This window comes from Balaenoptera physalus (assembly GCF_965194825.1).
Source record: "Balaenoptera physalus genome assembly, chromosome: 20".
NCBI classification, from domain to species: Eukaryota; Metazoa; Chordata; class Mammalia; order Artiodactyla; family Balaenopteridae; genus Balaenoptera; species Balaenoptera physalus.
Window position 1 is genome coordinate 49,437,999 of NC_138901.1, and position 20,273 is coordinate 49,458,271.

At 34.1% G+C, this 20,273-nt stretch overlaps 1 protein-coding gene and 1 pseudogene across 6 annotated transcripts in view; both read left to right on the forward strand.

Moving 5' to 3' along the window:
- The window catches only part of TAOK1 (TAO kinase 1), a 166,257-nt gene that overhangs the window by 95,661 nt on the left and 50,323 nt on the right, over positions 1 to 20,273 (forward strand). For 4 of the 5 annotated variants that reach the window (XM_082442795.1, XM_082442793.1, XM_082442792.1 and 1 more), the window contains 6 exons: positions 1,174 to 1,219; positions 1,766 to 1,862; positions 3,901 to 4,014; positions 6,652 to 6,743; positions 17,387 to 17,480; positions 19,035 to 19,116. In XM_082442795.1, coding sequence (XP_082298921.1) covers positions 1,174 to 1,219; positions 1,766 to 1,862; positions 3,901 to 4,014; positions 6,652 to 6,743; positions 17,387 to 17,480; positions 19,035 to 19,116 — 525 coding nt within the window. Of the gene's footprint in view, positions 1 to 1,173; positions 1,220 to 1,765; positions 1,863 to 3,900; positions 4,015 to 6,651; positions 6,744 to 17,386; positions 17,481 to 19,034; positions 19,117 to 20,273 lie in introns of those variants that run through there. The other variant, XM_082442796.1, reaches the window with a different exon arrangement.
- LOC309650888 (lysine-rich coiled-coil protein 1 pseudogene) lies at positions 6,751 to 16,850 on the forward strand (annotated as a pseudogene). The gene has a single exon. The product of its transcript is annotated as a lysine-rich coiled-coil protein 1 pseudogene (transcript).

The window sequence follows — 20,273 nt, forward strand, 5'->3', positions numbered from 1 at the left end:
ATAAACATATTGTAATCTATTTAACTACAAAGATCTTGGTGAAGTCCTGATGAGTCCTGGTGAAATTTGAACTGATTATGATTCCTTGGCTGAATAATACTAACGCTAGAGAATTGAGACACTTTGTTATAAGAAGTGGTGATTAATTTTGCCCCATTGTTACCGCTGAGGTGACACGGTAGTAATACCGTAGCATTGTGGGCATAACTGTATCTTTTAAGAGAGAGGCTAAATTTTCTTTAAATGGGAATGATCCCTTATTTTGCATAATTAATAAGTCACAGTTAATTATCATTTTAGTATCCTAAACCTAGATTTTTAATGTTTGGTACATTTTTATCCAGTTTAATTTTGGTGGTGATGGCGGTACTCCTAAATACAAGGCTGTGGTTAAAGAAAAAACAGTGACATTGGGGAGATTACCTCTCTGTCTCTCATGTTTCTCCATTTGTAAAATAAGGATAGTAATAGGGCCTACCTCATAAGGTGGTTGTGAGGATTAAGTTAGGTTTTTTTTTTTTAATATTTATTTATTTGGTGGCACTGGGTCTTAGTTTTGGCAGGTGGGCTCCTTAGTTGTGGCTGGCAGGCTCCTTAGTTGTGGCATGCAAACTCTTAGCTGCTGCATGCATGTGGGATCTAGTTCCCTGACCAGGGATCGAACCCGGGCCCCCTGCATTGGGAGTGCAGAGTCCCAACCACTGCACCACCAGGGAAGTCCCTTAATTAGCTTTAATATATATATAATATCTGGCACATAGAAGGTGCTCTGTGTTTGCTTTAACTGTAACCTAAGCTTTGTATATATAGTTCCAAAGGACAGTTTTTTGCTTCCTAGCAATTACTAAAGTATTGCTTTAGTACTATAGATTAATAGTAACAGAATATGTATATTCCTTTATAATTTTAGTAGTAGTTATATATGAAATACACATCTTATACAAATGATTATATGTTGGTATTGTAAAAGATTAATGTATCATTAGCTTATCTTTACATATGCACTTAATAAATTACTAGGTACATAAATACTCATTTTTTAAGGTAAATGGTGACTAGGGTTTGTTTTACTTCAAACTGTCTTCTTGATCTCCTTGATGAATTTATTTTATCTCAAGTAGAATCTTTTTAATAATATATTTTAATGCTTATATAATTTTTCTTCCCACGTAGCTTGTAATGGAATATTGTTTAGGATCTGCTTCAGATTTACTAGAAGGTAGGTTTCCTTTAATCATTAAGAAAAAATAGTATTAGCAAAATAAAATGAGTATTCAATAAGAGGTTTCTTAAATAATGTACAAATTTCCCAGAAAGAATAAAAATCGTAACCTTTCTATATTCTCTGCATAGTATGCACTATCCTCATTAAATGTTACATAATAGCATAAAAAAGGTGATTTTTCTCTCATTTTGACTTAAGTTTTTTTGGATTCTTTGTCATTCAGCTTAATCTGTTCCTTCTGTTCAGAATGAAGATATTAGAATAAAGGGAGAACTTTTATTACTTTTGTTTTTGTAATCAACAAATAATTGCTTAATGTTGTTAACTTAGAGGAAAATTGGCTGTGGACTATATACTTTAACAGCTAGGCACAACTGTATACTAGTTGTAAAGTTCAATAGCATTATTTTATTATCTTTGGGAGGAAATCCCGTCTTGCTAATTGTTAGTTTTTAAAAATTGCCCTATATATTAGGTATGTATTTTTAAACAAAAATGTTCTTTATAATAAATATTTTCAAATAACTTTTTTATTTTAAGTTCACAAAAAGCCATTACAAGAAGTGGAAATAGCAGCAATTACACATGGTGCTCTCCAGGGATTAGCCTACTTACATTCTCATACCATGATCCATAGGTAAGCACTTTGAAAATTATTATATATTAACAAGCAAATGGCTTGTTACATTATTAACTTATTAACCCTGAAAGTTTTGTTGGTTATAGCCAAGTAAAACCATTTCTTATAAACTCAGGTTTTTTAGATTGTCCATGTTGAAAAGTACGTACTAGTACACTTGATCTCTTTGTTTAGGATAATTTTTATCTTTGTCTACACATGTTGCTGGATTTTCCGAAGTTCAGGCGTACCTCATTTTGTTATGCTTTGCTTTATTGCGCTTCACAGATACCTCGTTTTTTACAAATTTAAGGTTTGTGGCAACCCTGTGTCAAGCAGGACTCTAGGTGCCGTTTTTCCAACAGCATTTGCTCACTTTGTGTTTCTGTCACATTTTGGTAATTCTCACAGTATTTCAAACTTTTTCATCATTTTATTTGTTATGGTGATCTGTGATCATTGATCTTTGATGTTACCATTATGATTGTTTTGCAATTTATTAGCAGTAAAATATTTTAAAATTAAGGTATGTACATTGTTTTTTTAGAGATAATGCTACTGCACACTTAGTAGCCTACAGTATAGTGTAAACATAACTTTTATATGCACTGAGAAACCAAAAGATTCATATGACTTGCTTTATTGTGTATTCTGTTTGTTAGGGTAGTCTGGAATCAAACCTGTAGTATCTCTTAGGTATGCCTGTATGTGCACTTTATAGATTTGTGCACATTTAATTGAAATTAATTGTAGAATCATTTAATTTGGGGAATAGAAAAGACATTAGGGATTATATAGTCTTACTTTTTTCATTTTACCAGTGAAGAAACTGATGCCCCAATTTGTGACTAATTTCCCAAAGTTTACAAAGCCAGGTGCATTTAGACTAGAACTAAACCTAGATCTTCTGTCTTCCTGGTAACTGATAATGCCAGATTTATTCCATTGATTCCATGATATGGATAAATAAAAGATACTTAATACTTTTTACGCTCTGAGTATTAATCCATGATGATCCTTGATAATGAATAGTAAGATTAAGCCATTCTATAATGCATTTTTAGCATTGGTATTGGTTTTACCTGTTTTAGAAGGAAATTAGCATTTTTTTATTATATGTGTGAATCAGGCAATACATGTTAAACTATATAGTAGAGTCAATTGTGAGTTAATATGATTTTTTCTTTTTTAAGATGAGGATTGTAAGGTCCAAGAGAAATTTACATACTAGTAAGTAAGTGAATAGAAGATTTAGAATTATAACCTAAGGTCTTCACACCGCACAGCTTGTGGGATCTTAGTTCCCTGACCAGGGATTGAACCCAGGCCCAAGGCAGTAAAAGTGCTGCCAGGGAATTCCCTAAAGTGCCTCTTCATTTTTAAAAAACAAATGGAAGGAAAACAGATTAATTTAGTGTTATGTCCATTACAATAGTAAGAATTGACAAGTGCTTGGGAACTTAGTTTTTCTGTTTTTGAAAGGTTAAGTGTATGTTATGGTGTCCGTTGGACATACAGTCCCATTTTATAAATATCCATAATTTTCTGGGATCATGGATATTACATTATCCATATGTTTGTTTTCATTTCATATCCTAAGGGTGGAAATGATATGAATAATCCTTTTTTAAAAATTGGGGGCATGAAATTCTCTTTTTTTTTTTTTTTTTTTTTTTTTTTTACATTAAGTAGGTTACTCAGAAATCTTAAAATTGTGAAGGAGTGGTCCGCTATTTAAATTTAATTTTTAAAACCATTATTTGTACCAATAAACAGGACCTCAAATGTAGACTATACACTTTAATTACCTGATTTTCTGTCTTGTTTTTACTGCTATTTTGCCTTCTCTTTTACAAAGTTGTTACTATATATGAATTCTGTATTTCTTGTATTCTAATTTGGATCTTAATTCTCATCCCAATTGAGAGATTATCCTAGGACTTAATTATTTTGATTTCTCCTTCTCTGTTTTACAAATTTTTATTTGATTTTTATCATTTTTTTACACAACCCAGTGAAGGAAAGAGAAGTAATTTTCTGTGTTCCTTAAACCCAGAGATATCAAAGCAGGAAATATCCTTCTGACAGAGCCAGGCCAGGTGAAACTTGCTGACTTTGGATCCGCTTCCATGGCATCTCCTGCCAATTCTTTTGTGGGAACGCCATATTGGTAAGAATAATCTTATCTGGATTTGATCTTCATAATTGATATTATGTGTGGTTGTGTGTTTTTAAGATGTCTTTTTCCTGAAAATATAATGTTATTTTAGACATTTTAACTTTAAGCATTATAGTTAGTTTCAAATATAGATTGGGAGTGCTCCCCTTACACCCCCCATTTTTAAAATTTGTCCCCCCTACATTTTCCTTCCTGTGATTATCTGCATCATATATTGGGTGTGGGAGTGGAAACATTCAATAAAAATTCAAGTGGGGAAAAGATAGAAATGCTAAGTGGAAATGTGTGTGTTTTCTTTAGATTTATATTTACTATATATCATTGATCTTCAGACTAGGAGTACCTAAAGACTGGTAGTGGACTTGGAGTTCTCTGGGTTTTTATTTGTTATTATGGAGAATTTCAAAGATACATAACACTAGACAAAAGTATAATGAACCCTACATATCATTCATTCAGCCCAGCAACTTTATCCCCATGGCTAGTCCTGCCCTATGCACTCACCTCTCCCTTTCTTCCTCTCCCCTCAGTTATTTTGAAACATTCTGGACATCATCTAATTTTATCCATAAATAATTCGTTATTCATGTCAGCAAGTTTGAAGGGAATAATTTTCCAGATCTTCAACTTTCAAATGTATCCTCTTTCTCTGTGTATGCTGAGAGCTGTGTCTTAGGCCCACTACATCATCTTTCTCACCTGCCTTTCAAATCTCCCTTCTCCTGCCTCATAAAAGAAAGGCTTCTAACCCACCCTGAATATTACAGTGATGCATTGCTCTGGGGTGTAAAAGCCTCAAAGCAACACCAGAGGAACAATTTGAGAAGATGTAGCATCTGTCAGATATATTGAAGAGTCAGGACAAAACTCTTGGCAAGTCCTTGTACCTTTCCAGTCATCTCCCTTCCGTTCCTTTTACCGTTTGCTTTTTCTTTCTCCCCAGTTATCTTCCTTCTCTTCTTTTCTTCTAGTGTAGAATTCATAACTGACATGGTTGTTGTGGGGACACATTAACATGTTATTTGCATTGAATTCAGACTTTTTTCTGGTAGAAGGTGATTTTGATTTGACTGATATGACCATGAAGACTGATTTTGCTAACTAGATTATAGGGCAGTGTTTTTAATAAATTGAATGAACTAATTCTGCAACTCCAAGTTTTTAATATCTTTAAAGCACATACACAATATACATACATATACTATGCATTATATCCTTTGCAACTATTAAATTTATAAAATTTACATATCAACTCAAAAGTGTACAAGGGATACATAGTTTTTATAAATTCATTGAAGGTAAATAAATGAATTAAAAATTTGAAGACCACTGCTCTAGATGACCAAAAATTTCTATGTAAAACCCTAGTTTAGATAGAGTCCCCCCCATAAAAAAGGGTTCTGTGAGTGAATAATATTTCTCAGTGCTTCCCCTCTTTAGATATTAATGATGAATATTAGATATTAAAAAGGCCCTCGTAAGTTCTGCAATAAAAAAACAGATTACTTGTTTAACTTTTCTTAACTTGATAATTTCTCAAACTTCCTTCAGCATCTTAAAGAACACATTGACAATTGAAAGTTTATAATAAAGTAAACATATTGGTTAATTTGTATATAGTGTATTTGGAGCACAGGAACTAGGTTCATATTTATATGTCTTTACACAAATGCACGTGTGCACACACACACAAACACACACACAGGGATACCTGGTAATAATCTTATTGAAGCAGTCAGCAACTGTTCTAAGTACCTATCTGTGCTTAATACCAAATACATATGAAGTATAAGGTAAAGTATCATCAAGAACCACAGACTCTAGTTGAAGACATGAATTAGTGTTTCATTTTTTGTAGGCTTTTTTGGGGGGGTTTTGTTTTGTTTTTTGTGTTTTTTTGGCTGTGCTGAGTGGCATGTGGGATCTCCCCAACCAGGGATCAAACCTGCCACCCCCCCTGCAATGAATGGAAGCGTGGAGTCTTAACCACTGGACTGCCAGGGAAGTCCTGCATTTCATTTTATCACCAAGACACCTGTTGTTGGTTGGTTGTAAAGTTGATAATTTTGTGATTGTTTTAGTTGTGAGCTGCCCTAGCCACTTTTGTCATGGGACACTATTCTAATTTGAAAGAAAGACTGACAAGCTATGGTTATTCAGCGTTGGATATTGTGATAGGTACTTTCTGAAATAAATAGAGTGAGTTTGTCATTTCAAGGGAAACAACTGATGGTATTCAATGCCATTGGTAAAATTCCATCTTTCAAGCAAAAATTAGATGGGATCCTGAGACCAAAATGTTTGAGAATCACTGGCCTAAAGGCTATACAGTATTAGAATTTGCAGACTTGAACAGATGCAGAATACAGTCCTGCTCTAGGGCATCCTTCCTTTAGGATGCTGTTACATGATCATGACACATGGTGGGAATGAGTCACACTATATATGCAAAGGTAAATATTTACCTCACAACCTGTAATACATTTATTTCATATTATAAAAATTCTTAATGTCCAGATATATTGCCTGGAATTCACACCAGGTGTTCTCCATATAGATAGTCATTACATTTTAAAAAAATAGCATACTTTTTTTTAACTTTAATTTAAATGACATTTTATTTTTTAGGATGGCCCCAGAAGTAATTTTAGCCATGGATGAAGGACAGTATGATGGAAAAGTAGATGTATGGTCTCTTGGTATAACGTGTATTGAACTAGGTAAGCATGTTCTTTATTACTATGTAGTAAATTTTGATCAAAGTTTTACCTCAAGTTCTATACCAAATTACAGCTTTTTATTTTTTATGTTGGTTACTAAGGGGAGCAGTATGTTTATTACATAGTTTTCATTTTGGTTATCTGGTAATTTTTATATATATTAGCTTAGGTATGTTGTATTTGCTCTGTTAAATTAGGTCTAAAATAATTTCCACTATAGTATTAATTAAGTTTGAGGTATCTATGTCTTATTATTAATGAGTATTTGTTAAACACTTGGAATATATATGTGATTACTAGATTTACCATCTATAGATGGTCTCTAAAGCATTTATGAGTTACTTACCTTTACCTAGGATACTTATTACTTTGCGTTAGATTTGAGAATTAGCTGTCAGGCTGCATACATACTGTAGTAGTTTGATTTTATGCACACATTTTATTCTGTTGCCCATAAATGGAACTATGCTTAAAGCAGCGGACCACCATAACTTTACTAACATTCCCAATGTAAGTGAGCCAGGTGGGTAATTGAACTGTCACTGTAACTGAAGATGATGGCCATCTTCTTGCTCTTGATTCCCCAGGCTTCCCCCCAAAAGCCCAATATCCTTTTCTTTTTTTCCTTCTTATAAGAACATTCCATTAAACTTTATTTAAAAATAAGAGTATTTAATTGAACCATTCTAGGAGTGACCAAGGATTGAAAACAACACATTAAAGTAAAAATCCATGTGTAATTTTGACAAATCATATTTATTTTAAAGTTTGATAACAGCAGTAAACAGAGATTTGGCGATTACCATAATGCCATTCTCCTCTGATCTCTTCATCTCAGTTTGAGGTTTGCAAAATGTTTCTTCCATTTGAAAGTATCCTTAAGTGTCTTAAATTCTTTTTCTCTTGATTCTTCTTCCTACTGGTAGATCCTAATTACTTCCTTAAGAAACCTGGGTATAAATGTAAAAAAGCTGGTTAATATATTCTGCCCATGGGTTATTTTTACACTCTTATGCTGGCTGATGCATATATGTGCGCCTTGGTGATAGTGAAATTGCATTAATGGTCCTGTTAGATATCAATGATATATTTTAATGTTTATCTGATTAGAAAGTATTCATTGGCTAATTGTACTGCTCAGAAAGAAATCTCTCTAAACTCTGCAGTTTCTGTGAAATGGTCTCTTTTTTCCAGACTTTTCTAGCTTCTTTTTATTACAGTTCATAAGATAGAATTACTTCACAGTGAGAGTTTTTATGCTTATAATAAGGCAACTTCAGAAGATGTGACTGCCTTTGGATAATTTCAAATGAGTGAGATGTCTTAAAGAAATTCTTAGCGTTTTAGGCATACATTAGGCATCTTCAACTTTTATAAATAGTCTTTCATAATCACTTTTAAAATTTTTACTTACAAATGTTTTGAATTATGAAGTTGTTCTAAGTTCAGGAACTATATTTTAAGCCTGCTTTGGGTTCCAAGGGAAAGGTCTAGAGGAGCACAAACAAATAAAACTGTCTGCATTGGTAGAAATGTTCTGTGTCTGCATGCCTTTTGAGCACTTGAAATGTGGCTAATGTAACTGAGGAACTGAGCTTAAAATTGTATTTTTCTTTTTTTTTTCTTTTAATATTTATTTATTTATTTGGTTGTGCTGGGTCTTAGTTGTGGCATGCAGGATCCTTGTTTCCGCGTGCGGGATCTTCGTTGCGGCACGCAGAATCTTTAGTTGTGGCATGCGGTATCTTTAGTTGTGGCATGCAGTATCTCTTAGTTCTGGCATGCGGAAACTAGTTCCCTGACCAGGGATCAAACCCTGGCCCCCTGCATTGGGAGCACTGAGTCTTAACCACTGGACCACCAGGGAAGTCCCTTAAAATTGTATTTCATTTAAATAAGTTTACATATAAATAGTCACATGTGGCTAGGGGGTACCCTGTTAGACAGTACAGGTCTATAGCCATGCAAATTAGATTTGTAGTCTTGGGAACTAAATCTGTTACATGCTTTTACTTTAAAATAGTTAAAGATAGTGAATTAAAGCAAACTATTTTCTCGTAGCTTGGTTATGTCTTATGACCAAGAAATCTTAAAGTGCAGGATTTTTCATAGGTGAGTTTATCTGTTTGATTACAGTTAATCTGATGGAAAAGATCCCTAGTTTGTTGTTTTCAGGAATGATTGTACAGTCGTGTTTATAAAAATAAATTTACCACTTTTTTCTGATTATAAAAGTATATATTGAGGATGTAAAATTTCAGAACTTTAAAAGGAGTAAAAGGAAAATAAATAAAAATAAATATAACTACAGTAATTTGTTAATGGATACACAGGATAGAAAGATGTAAATTGTGACATCAAAAACATAAATCAGTGGCACACCTTGCAGCTATGGTGGCGGTGCGGTGGTGCTGTCCAGTCAGCCGCTGGTGGTGGTGGCGACTTCCTCTCAGGAAGTCCGGTCTCCGCCTCCTGCTCCCACCACGCTTGCTCAGTGGCGGCAGAGGCAGCGGTTGTCCCTGCCTCTCTGCCTCCTCCACCTCGGCCTATCCACCAGCTGGCGTTGGCGGGGAGGGGGACGGTAGTTGTAGACGGCCACCCCTGCCTCAGAGAAGATACCACATTGAGTGAGCAAAGAATGAACTTTTTACAGATACCTTTTGTAAAAGGCTTGTAAGGAATAGTGCCATAATTTGAATCACAATGGATTTCACATTATGAGGTGAATGGGAGTGAAGTATTGGACAAAAATAGATTTTTTAATCTCTGCATCATGGTTTTTAGCTCCTCAGTTGTTGCACAGTCTCACGGTTTGGGGAAAGTTCATGCTAAAAAACTGAAGCAATTAATGGGTGAATATGATCAAATTTCTCCACCAAGTTCTCAACCTGATAAGCAGAATCCCTTGTCAACCTAATGAAGGATTCAAAGAAGACATCTGACTCTTTTCAAGATGAACTTGAAGATTATATCAAAGTGCAGAAAACCAGAGGCTTAGAGCCAAAAACTTGTTTCAGAAAGATGAGAGAGGATTATTTGGAAACCTGTGGATACAAAGAAGAGGTTGATTCTAGACCCAGGTGTAGAATGTTTGATCAAAGACTCCCTTATGAACCCGTCCAGACCTACTGAAGACCATGCAATATTTCACAAGCAGTGGAGAAGCAGTTACCTCAGTGACTACCAGCTCATGACAGCAGGCTGAGACTGGACTCCCTGAACTACTGTCAATTCACCAGGGACTGTTTCTCAGGAAAACCAGTATCCCTGAACTTCAGTCAACAAGAGTAAAACTGTAGCTCATACAGTGTAAAATCTGGAGTTTACAGACACCTCTCCTCAGAAAACAGTACCAGTGCCCATCAAGCTAGTTATAAACAGATACATCAGAAGAGAAAAAGACACCCAGAGGAAGGCTGGGAAAAACCAGAGGAGGAGTGGCCCAAGCATAAGAGGAAGAAAGCTTATGAGGAAATAGATTTAGACAAACACAAGAGCATCCAAAGAAACAAAACAGAGGTGGAAACAGTCAGAGTCAGTACAGAAAAGCTTAAGAACCGAAAGAAGAAAAAAAGCTGAGGTGTAGCCTCTAAGAAAGAGGAACATAAGTGTAGAAAAGAGAAAAAGGAACAAGGGAAAGAAAGGACAGAAGAGGAGATGCTTTGGGACCAGTCTGTCCTTGGATTTTGAAGCTCTTGCATTGGTTCTCCTGAGGTTAAACTGAAAAAATAGTTAAGGAGCTTGGTTTTATGATGTCCATGTTCATATCACTCTTTTCATGTGAACAGGTACAAAGGCTAAGTGAACAGAAGACATTTAGTGTGCTTGCTCTCCAAAATGGAAATTACTTTTCCTCTCTTCTAAAATCATTACTACGTTTTTCTTATACATAATGTAATTTCCCTTAATGAGGGTGGCTCTGCTTTTATTCATCAAATTGCTGTGATGGTGGAAGTATTTTTCCCTTGGGAGGTCATTTATTTTAAATTGGAGGATTAATAGGGTTTATAGAATCTGTTTCTTGATTGGGTGTTAGTTTGGGGTGGGTGTTTTTATATTCATTAGTTTTCTCTGTGAAGCAGTTTAGATTGATTCTTTTTTTCCCTTCATTAGATCTAACTTGCAGTATATTTTCTAGATTGGAAAGTGGAAAATGACATACATTATAATAAGCTTAAGTTACATACAGTTTTAAACATTTCAAAAAGTCTTGATACAAAATCAGTTTATATTCTGGAAATGTTTATAATAAAGTTATAATTTCTACCAAAAAAACCCATAAATCAAAACCAACAAACGAAAGATAAAACATGGGGGTGGGGAGTAAAAACGTAGAGCTTTTTTTAAACTTAAGTTGTTATCAACTTAAAATAGACTATAAATATGTTGTTTTATATATTTTGTAAGCTTCGTATCAATCACAAAGCAAAACCTATAGCAGATACACAAAAGATATAGAGAAAGGAATCCAAACGTAACACTAAAGATAGTCATCAATTCACAAAGTAAGAGAGTGAGAGAAGAAGAAAGGAACAAAGGAATTACAAAACAGCCAGAAACCGATTAACAAAATGGCAATGAGTACATATATTTATCAATAATTACTTTAATTGTAAGTGAACTGAATTCTCCAATCAAAAGAAATGGGATGACTAAATGGATAAAAAAACAAAACCCATCTGTATGTTGCCTACAAGAGAGTCACTTCAGATATAAGGACACATAGAGACTGAAAGTGAGGAATGGAAAAAGATATTCCATATAAATGGAAACCAAAAGAAAGCTAGGGTAGCTATAGTTTTATCAGACAAAATAGACTTTAAAACAAAGACTGTAATAAAAGACAAAGAAGGGCATTACATAATGATTAAAGAAGTCAGTTCAGCAAGAGGATATACCTTTTGTAAATATTTATGCACCCAACATAAGATCACCTAAATATATAAAACAATATAAACAGACCTAAAGGGAGAAATCGACAGCAATACAATTATAGTAGGGGACTTTAATACCCCGTGTTCATCAGTGACTAGATCACAGACAAAAAGTCAATATGCAACATTGGCCTTAAATGACACATTAAACTAAATGGATTTAACAGACACACACAGAACATTTCATCTCAAAGCAACAGAATACACATATTTCTTAAGTGCACAGGGAATGTTCTCCAGGATAGATCTTCTGTTAGGCCACAAAACAAGTCTTAATAAATTTAAGAAGATTAAAATCACATCAAACTTCTTTCCCAACCACAATCGTATGAAACTTGAAATAAGAAGAAAACTGGAACATTCACAGATATATGGAGATTAAACAAAACAGTACTGAACACTCAGTGGGTCAAAGAAAAAATCAAAAAATATCTCAAGACAAATGAAAATACCTGGGACTTCCCTGGTGGTCCAGTGGTAAAGAATCCACTTTCCAATGCAGGGGACGTGGGTAAGATCCCTGGGCAGGAAGATCCCACATGCTGCGGAGCAACTAAGCCCATGCGCCACAACTACTGAGCCTGTGTTCTAGAGCCCGTGAGCCACAACTACTGAGCCCGCCTGCCACAACTGCTGAAGCCCGTGCGCCTAGAGCCTGTGCTCCGCAACAAGAGAAGCCACCGCAGTGAGAAGCCCGCACACCACAATGAAGAGTAGCCCCCGCTCGCCGCAACTAGAGAGAAAAGCCCACACGCAGCAATGAAGACCCAACGCAGCCAAAAAATTTAAAAAAAAAATTTTTTTTTTAAATTATTAAAATCACATCAAACTTCCTTTCCAACCACAGTCGTATGAAACTTGAAATCAATTATAAGGAGAAAACTGGAATATTCACAGATATATGGAGAGTAAACAAGATGGTACTGAGCACTCAGTGGGTCAAAGAAGAAATCAAAAAATATCTCGACAAATGAAAATAGAAATACAACATACTAAAACATATGGGATGCAGCAGGGACTTCCCTGGTGGTCCAGTGGTGAAGAACCCTCCTTCCAGTTGCAGGGGATGCCAGTTTGATCCCTGGTCAGGGAACTAAGATTCCACATGCCTCAGGGCAACTAAGCCCTCACACCACAACTACTGAGCTCACGTGCCTCAATGAAAGAGCCCGTGTGCTGCAAACTACAGAGCCCACACGCTCTGGAGCCCACGCACCACAACTAGAGAGAGAAAACCGGCACGCCACAACTAGAGAGAAGCCCGCACGCCGCCGCAACTAGAGAGATGCCTGTGCGCTGCAACGAAGATCCCACATGCTGCAACTAAGACCTGATGCGGCCCCCCCAAAAAAAACTAAGGGACAATGGAAAATCAAAGTAATAAATGGGATTTCAAAAAAAAAAACCAAACAAACATGGGATGCAGCAAAAGCAGTTCTAGTTAGCTAATGAGAACCTGCTGTATAGCATAAGGAACTCTACTCAATAATCTGCAATGGCCTATATGGGAAAAGAATCTAAAAAAAAAAAAACGAGAGAGAGTGGATATACGTATATGTATAACAAATTCACTTTGCTCTACACTTCAAACTAACACAACATTGTAAATCAACTATACTCCAATAAAAATTTTTTTGAATGATAAAAAAAAAGGCAGTTCTAAGAGGGAAGCTCATAGTGATAAATGCCTACTTTAAGAAACAAGAACAATCGCAAATAAACAACCTAACTTTACACCTCAAGGAATTAGTAAAAGAACAAGCTAAGCCCTAAGTTAGTAGAAGGAAGGAAATAAAGATTAGAGCAGAAATAAGTGAAATAGAGACTAAAAAGACAATAGAAAAGAACAGTGAAACTAAGAGCTGTGTTTTTTAAAAAGATAAACAAAATAGACAAATCTTTAGATAGACTTTTCATAAAAGAAAGAGAACTCAAATAAAATAAGAGATGAAGGAGACATTATATCTGATAACACAGAAATACTAAAGAATCACAAGAAACTACTATGAACAGTAGTTATACATCAACAAATTGAGCAACCTAACAGAAATGGATAAATTCCTGGAAATATACAACGTACCAAGACTGAATCATGAAGAAACAGAAAATCTAAACAGACTGATTACTAGTAAGGAGATTGAATCAGTAACCAAAAACCTCCCAACAAACAGAAGTCCAGGACCCAATGGCTTCACTGGTGAATTCTACCAAACATTTAAAGAAGAATTAATACCAGTCATTCTCAAACTCTTCCAAAAAACAGAAGAGGAGGAAACACTACCAAACTCATTTTACAAGGTCAGCATTACCCTGATACCAAAACCAGACAAGGACACTATAAGAAAAGAAAATTACAGGCCAATATTCCTGATGAACATAGATGCAAAAATCCTCAACAAAGTAGTAGCAAACAGTATTCAACAATACAGTAAAAGGATCATACACCATGATCAAGTGGTATTTATTCCAAGGATGCAAGGATGGTTCAAAATGCACAAATCAATCAGTGTGGTACATCACATTAACAAAACGAAGGATAAAAATCATATGATGATCTCAGTAGATGCAGAAAAAGCTTTTGACGGAATTCAGCATCCATTTATGATAAAAATTCTCAACAAAGTGGGTATAGAGGGAACATACCTCAACATAATAAAGACCATATATGGCAAGTTCAAAGCTAACATCATACTCAACAGTGAAAAGCTAAGATATTTTCCTCTGAGATCGGGAACAAGAAAAGGATGCCCACTCTTGCCACTTTTATTCAACATAGTATTGGAAATCCAGATAGGCAAGAAGAAGAAATAAAAGACATCCAAATCAGAAAGGAAGAAGTAAAACTGTCACTATTTGAAGATGACATGGTATTATATACAGAAAACCCTGAAGATTCCACCAGCAAACTGTTAGAACTAATAAACAAGTTCAGTCAAGTTGCAGGGTACAAAATCAGTATACAAAAATCAGTTGTATTTCTGTACACTAATAACAAACTATAAGAAAGAGAAATTAAGAGAACAACCCCATTTACAATCATATCAAAAAGAATAAAATACCTAAGAATAAATTTAACTGAGAAGGTTAAAGACCTGTAAACTGAAAACTATAAGACTTTGATGAGAGAAATTGAAAAGGACACAAATAAATGGGAAGATATTTCGTGCTCATGGATTAGAAGAATGAATATTGTTAAAATGTCCATATTATCCAATGCAATCTACAGATTCGGTGCCATCTCCATCAAAATTCCAATGACGTTTTTCACAGAAATAAAACGAACAGTCCTAAGCTTTGTATGGAACCACAGAAGACCCTGAATAGCAAAAGCAATCTTGGGAAAGAAGAAGAAAGCTGGAGGCATCATACTTCTGTTTTGAACTATATTAGAAAACTTTGGTAATCACAACAGTATGATATTGGCATAAGACAAACACATAGATCAATGGAACAGGATAGAGAGCCCAGAAATAAACCCATGCATATATGGTTAATTAATTTACAGCAACAAGTCAAGTATAGACTATGGGGAAAGGACAGTCTCTTCAGTAAATGGTGTTGGGAAAACTGGAAAACCACATGCAAAGAGTGAAAATGGACCAGTATCAGGAATTCCCTGGTGGGTCCAGTGGTTAGGACTCGGCACTTTCACTGCCATGGCACGGGTTCAATTTCCTGGTCGGGGAAATAAGATCCTGCAAGCCGCATGGCATGGCCAAAAAAAGAAAAGAAAAGAAAATGGACCACTATCTTATATCATACACAAAAATCAGCTGGTTACATACAGGGGAAATTTATCAAATAAGAAAATATATTAAAGATAATGAGAGTGAGGTTTTTCATTGTCAGAGAGGGGTATTACAAATCATGGAAAGAGGATAAGCTGGAATAAATACTATGGTATTGGATTGGATTTGTGATATTATGGTGAACTCAGTTTTCAATAAACAAATATAGATGTTTAATGTGCATGTATGTGTTCCCTAACTCTATCCACTGAGAGGATCTAAGAACAGTGACACCTCAGTAGCAGTGAGAACTATTGCCATAGTTCCTTGGAGTAGGGAAAGTACAAGATGCTCCTGGAACATCTTAGTGTGCCAGAAAGCAAGGAAGGATCAAGGAGTGATGGGGCCATGTGAAAAAAATAGAAGCCATCATAAAAAGGTTCTTACTGCTCAAATGTGAGGCAGTTTGAACATCAAAATAAATGATAATAGCACGTTATAACTTATTAAATAAATAGAAATCTACAAGTCCATACAATAAATTAAAGAATAAAATGAAAGTTTTATGAAAAACAGGATATTTATATAAGTACCTTCTCACAAAATACTTATTAATTACAAAGACAAAAAGAGAAACTACTGTGAAGAAGCCTGGTAGACACCACCGTAAGTGATCAAAGTGAACACCATCAATAATGGAACCATTTGTAATCATACATCATCTCATAGAATAAATTAGAAAAATATAACATTTACTTCTTGATATTCCTGCCAAAGTTGTATAACCCAAATTTAATTATTAGGACCAACCCAAATTGAGGGATATTCAAGAGTCTTTTATACTTCAAAAGTATCAAGGTCATGACTTCAGCTCACCTTAAGAGACTGGAAAAAGAAGAGGAAATTCAACCCAAAATAAGCAGAAGAAAGAGAATAAAATATCAAAGCAGAAATCAGTTAAATAGAAAGCAGAGAAGCAGTAGAGAAAATCAATGAAACCAAAAACTAGTTCTTTGAGAAAATTAATAAAATTGATAAACCGCTAGCCAAATTGATCAGGAAAAGAAGAGAGAAGACACAATATCAGGAATAAGAGGTGACATCACTACAGATTTTACAGGTATTAAAAAAATTATAGGGACTTCCCTGGTGGTCCAGTGGTAAAGAATCCGCCTTCCAGTGCAGGGGATGCGTGTTCGATGATCCCACATGCCGTGGGGGCAACTAAAACCCATGCGCGACAACTACTGAGCTCACACACCTCAATGAGAGAGGCCGCATGCCACCAACTGCAGAGCCCCCACACACCACAACTAGAGAGAGAAAACCCAAATGCCACAACTAGAGAGAAGCCTGCACACCACAACAAAGAGCCCGTGCCACAATGAAAGATCCCTCACGCTTTAACGAAGACCCCCCCCCCCCGTGACGCAACTAAGACCCAACGCAGCCAAAAAATAAAGAAAAGAAAGGAGGGAGGGAGGAAGGGAGGGAAGGAGGAAGGAAGGAAGGAATGAATGAATGAATGAATGAATTATAAGGAAATACTATGAACAACTTTGTTAATAAATTTAACAAGTTGGATAAAATAGTTTCCTTGAAGGATGCAAATGACCAAAGGACACTTTTGCTACAGAGGACATTATTTGGACACTTGATTGAAACTTGAATGGGGTTTGAGGATTTAGATGATAGTCATGTATTAGTATTAATGGTCAGTTTAATGGATGTGTTATGGTTTTTTAGTATTATGAGAATATGTTTCAGGAAATATACACTAAAGTATTTAGGAATGGTGGGGCATCATGGCAGCAATTTACTGTACATTGACTCACTTGAAAAAGTTCTTTGAACTCTACTTGAAATTTTTTTTGCTAAGTTTAAAATTATTTAAAACAAAAACAAAAAAACTTTAACAATACTTGTATGTCCCTGTATAACAGGCACATATTTTAACAGGAAAGTTTTCTTTCTTTTACAGCGGAAAGGAAGCCTCCTTTATTTAATATGAATGCAATGAGTGCCTTATATCACATAGCCCAAAATGAATCCCCTACACTACAGTCTAATGAATGGTGAGTATTGCTAAAAGATATATTACTCGACATTGTATAAATTAAATGCTTTTTCATAATGTTATCAAAGTGATTTCATTTCAGTTAGGTAAAATGTATTACCTGCAAAGATATTAAAATAGGTTCTATCATGTTTATCCTTTATTATGTCTGCCTTCTTAGCATATATATAACTTAGTTCAGAAACAAAGGATAGATGATGCCACACAGAAGCAAAAAAGTATTTGCTTTTCACAAAAAAATTATATTTAGTTTTTTGAACTTTAGGAACATACATAACCCTGATTATATAATAAATAGCATGATTTAAACATAATATTTTATAACTAAAATATAGATTGCCACAACCTGTAGTGAAGTTCAGTTGGAGAATGGTTTATAATTTATATAGTATAAGACATAGGTAAAGTGTTTGATTTATCAGAATTTCCAGATAATTCATAACTTTGGAATCATTCTAATTGTTATTATGACATTTGTTATTCAGACTGCTTAATGTTTTTTTTTCTTCTAGTGCTTCCTTGATGTGATAAAATTACATTCATTCATGTAAAAAAGTTTATGGAGAACTGATTGACAGTTTTAGAAAACCAGGATTTTTATCAGAGATAGAAGATTTTACTGGGAAATTAATTCCTCAGGTGTATCTAGCATTTGAAAAATTCCAGGGGTATATGTAGCATATTTAATAAATATTTTTAAAAAGGTAGATGCATAAGTTAGCAATACTTTATTTTTTAAGGATTAATTAACACACATTCATAGTTCTTAGTACTTTTATAGATATACATAGAAGGAATCTTTTGGCTCAGACTTTACTATTATGGTACATATAAGTAATAAATATATTGAACACAGACTGTCTTCACACTGTGTTTGATATGTTGGGGATTCAAAAAAGAGTTCCTTTTTTGCTTATAAGGAACTTAAGGTCTTATTTGAATATTGAGACAAACATCGATGGAGAAATTATTACTGGCTTACTCATTGAACTCTCATCAGTAACACTATATAATAATAATGTGTTACAGACTTCTGATGTTTTTAAAAAATATCTCAATTGGTTTTCTGGATTTAATGGAAGTTTTATCCATTTGCTCTAGGACACCAAATACTTAGGTATACAGAATGCTCCCTTCAAAGCAAATGGAGTGATATTCTGAATCACGCTATACAGAAGATGATCCAAGGGGCAAAGAAGAAAGAAAGATGGCTTATAGAAAGGAAAAAAAAATAAAGTTATCTTAGATTTGAATGCCAAAAGGAAAATATTGGCTTTTCTAATTTTCCCTCAATATAGAATGAGTTATGATATTTTAAATGTGGGAGCAGGATTTTAAAATAATCTGTGCAAATTTATCTTTGGAAAATGGTGAAGATTCATTGGTTGCTTTAGATAACTTTTCATAGATATATATGAAATGTAAATAGTATCTCCTTTTTTTATCATTTCTTTTCCATCCCCCCTCCTATCAATAGGCACATGCCTTGTTTTGTGGATGTGTTTTTAAAGGAAATAGCAATATGTTCACTTGATACTTTCCTTTACAATAGGTCTGATTATTTTCGCAACTTTGTAGATTCTTGCCTCCAGAAAATTCCTCAAGATCGCCCTACATCAGAGGAACTTTTAAAGGTCAGTTCAATTATACTGTTTTCTACCCCTAAGAAATTATTTAAGAATGTGTTTTATTTTTCTTTGATTCTGAATCAGTATTAAGTATTCTCTACTAGTTTTTAATTAAAATGCTAATTTTGTATACTGTTCTCTCTTGAGACTCTTCTTAGATCCTAAATTTTTTCATTTATTTTTTGAAAATTGATTAATTGCTTTTACTGTGTCTGGATAGTTATTTTGGATATAGTTAAATATCCAAAATAGTACCAAATGGCTAAATTTTTATATGTGCAATAATATATTCATGAGTTATAATTACAAATTTTAATTCATGTGGAACAATATCATATTTCAAAGTTGGTAAAGCATAGTTTAACTTTAGATCTAATTTTTATATCTACCATACTTTATGTATTTTTCTGTCCTGTATTAAAATAATATGAAAGAAAGAAATGACATGTAATATATTTACATAAATATTGTGGGAGAAAAGAGATTTTAAAAGAAACTGTTAAAATGGATATCATTTATCTTTTTTGGAAATACATTTTTCTAACTTAGCAATGAAAATATTTTTTAAATCATGTAAATTCTATTCAGTTTTCACTAACTTTCATTGCCTAATTTAAATAAATGATTGGTATATGCTTCCTGTTCTCAAAAATTTATTTATTTCATTTGGCAGTTGACTATCTTATTAATAGCAGTAATAGTATTGTTGAACTTAATATAATTCTTAAAACATCTACATAAAGCAATAGTAAGCAGATTTGATTCTCTTTGTGACCCTAAGAAATCTTGTTGATTTTTCACTCTAAAATTTAAGTAGCCTATTTTTATATGAATGTTTTAGAATTTCAAAGGGATTCAGTTTATTTTCACCAACGCACATCAATTAAAGATACAAAGAAATTGGAAGGATCTTATATATATTCGATAGTATTATTTGCAACTTCAACATGTAGAAGAGCAGTATAAAGTTTCAGTAATGCTTGGGGAATTTTAGGCAGTAAGCTCACTCATACTGTCAGAAATGAAAGCTTGAATAAATTGGTACTCACAATAGCAACAAAAGGTTTAGTAAAGCTAGGAATTATGTTAGTGAAAAATAAGCAAGATCTATATGTAGAAAACTGTCAAACTTAGAAATATTTCTAAGATATATTATTTTTGGG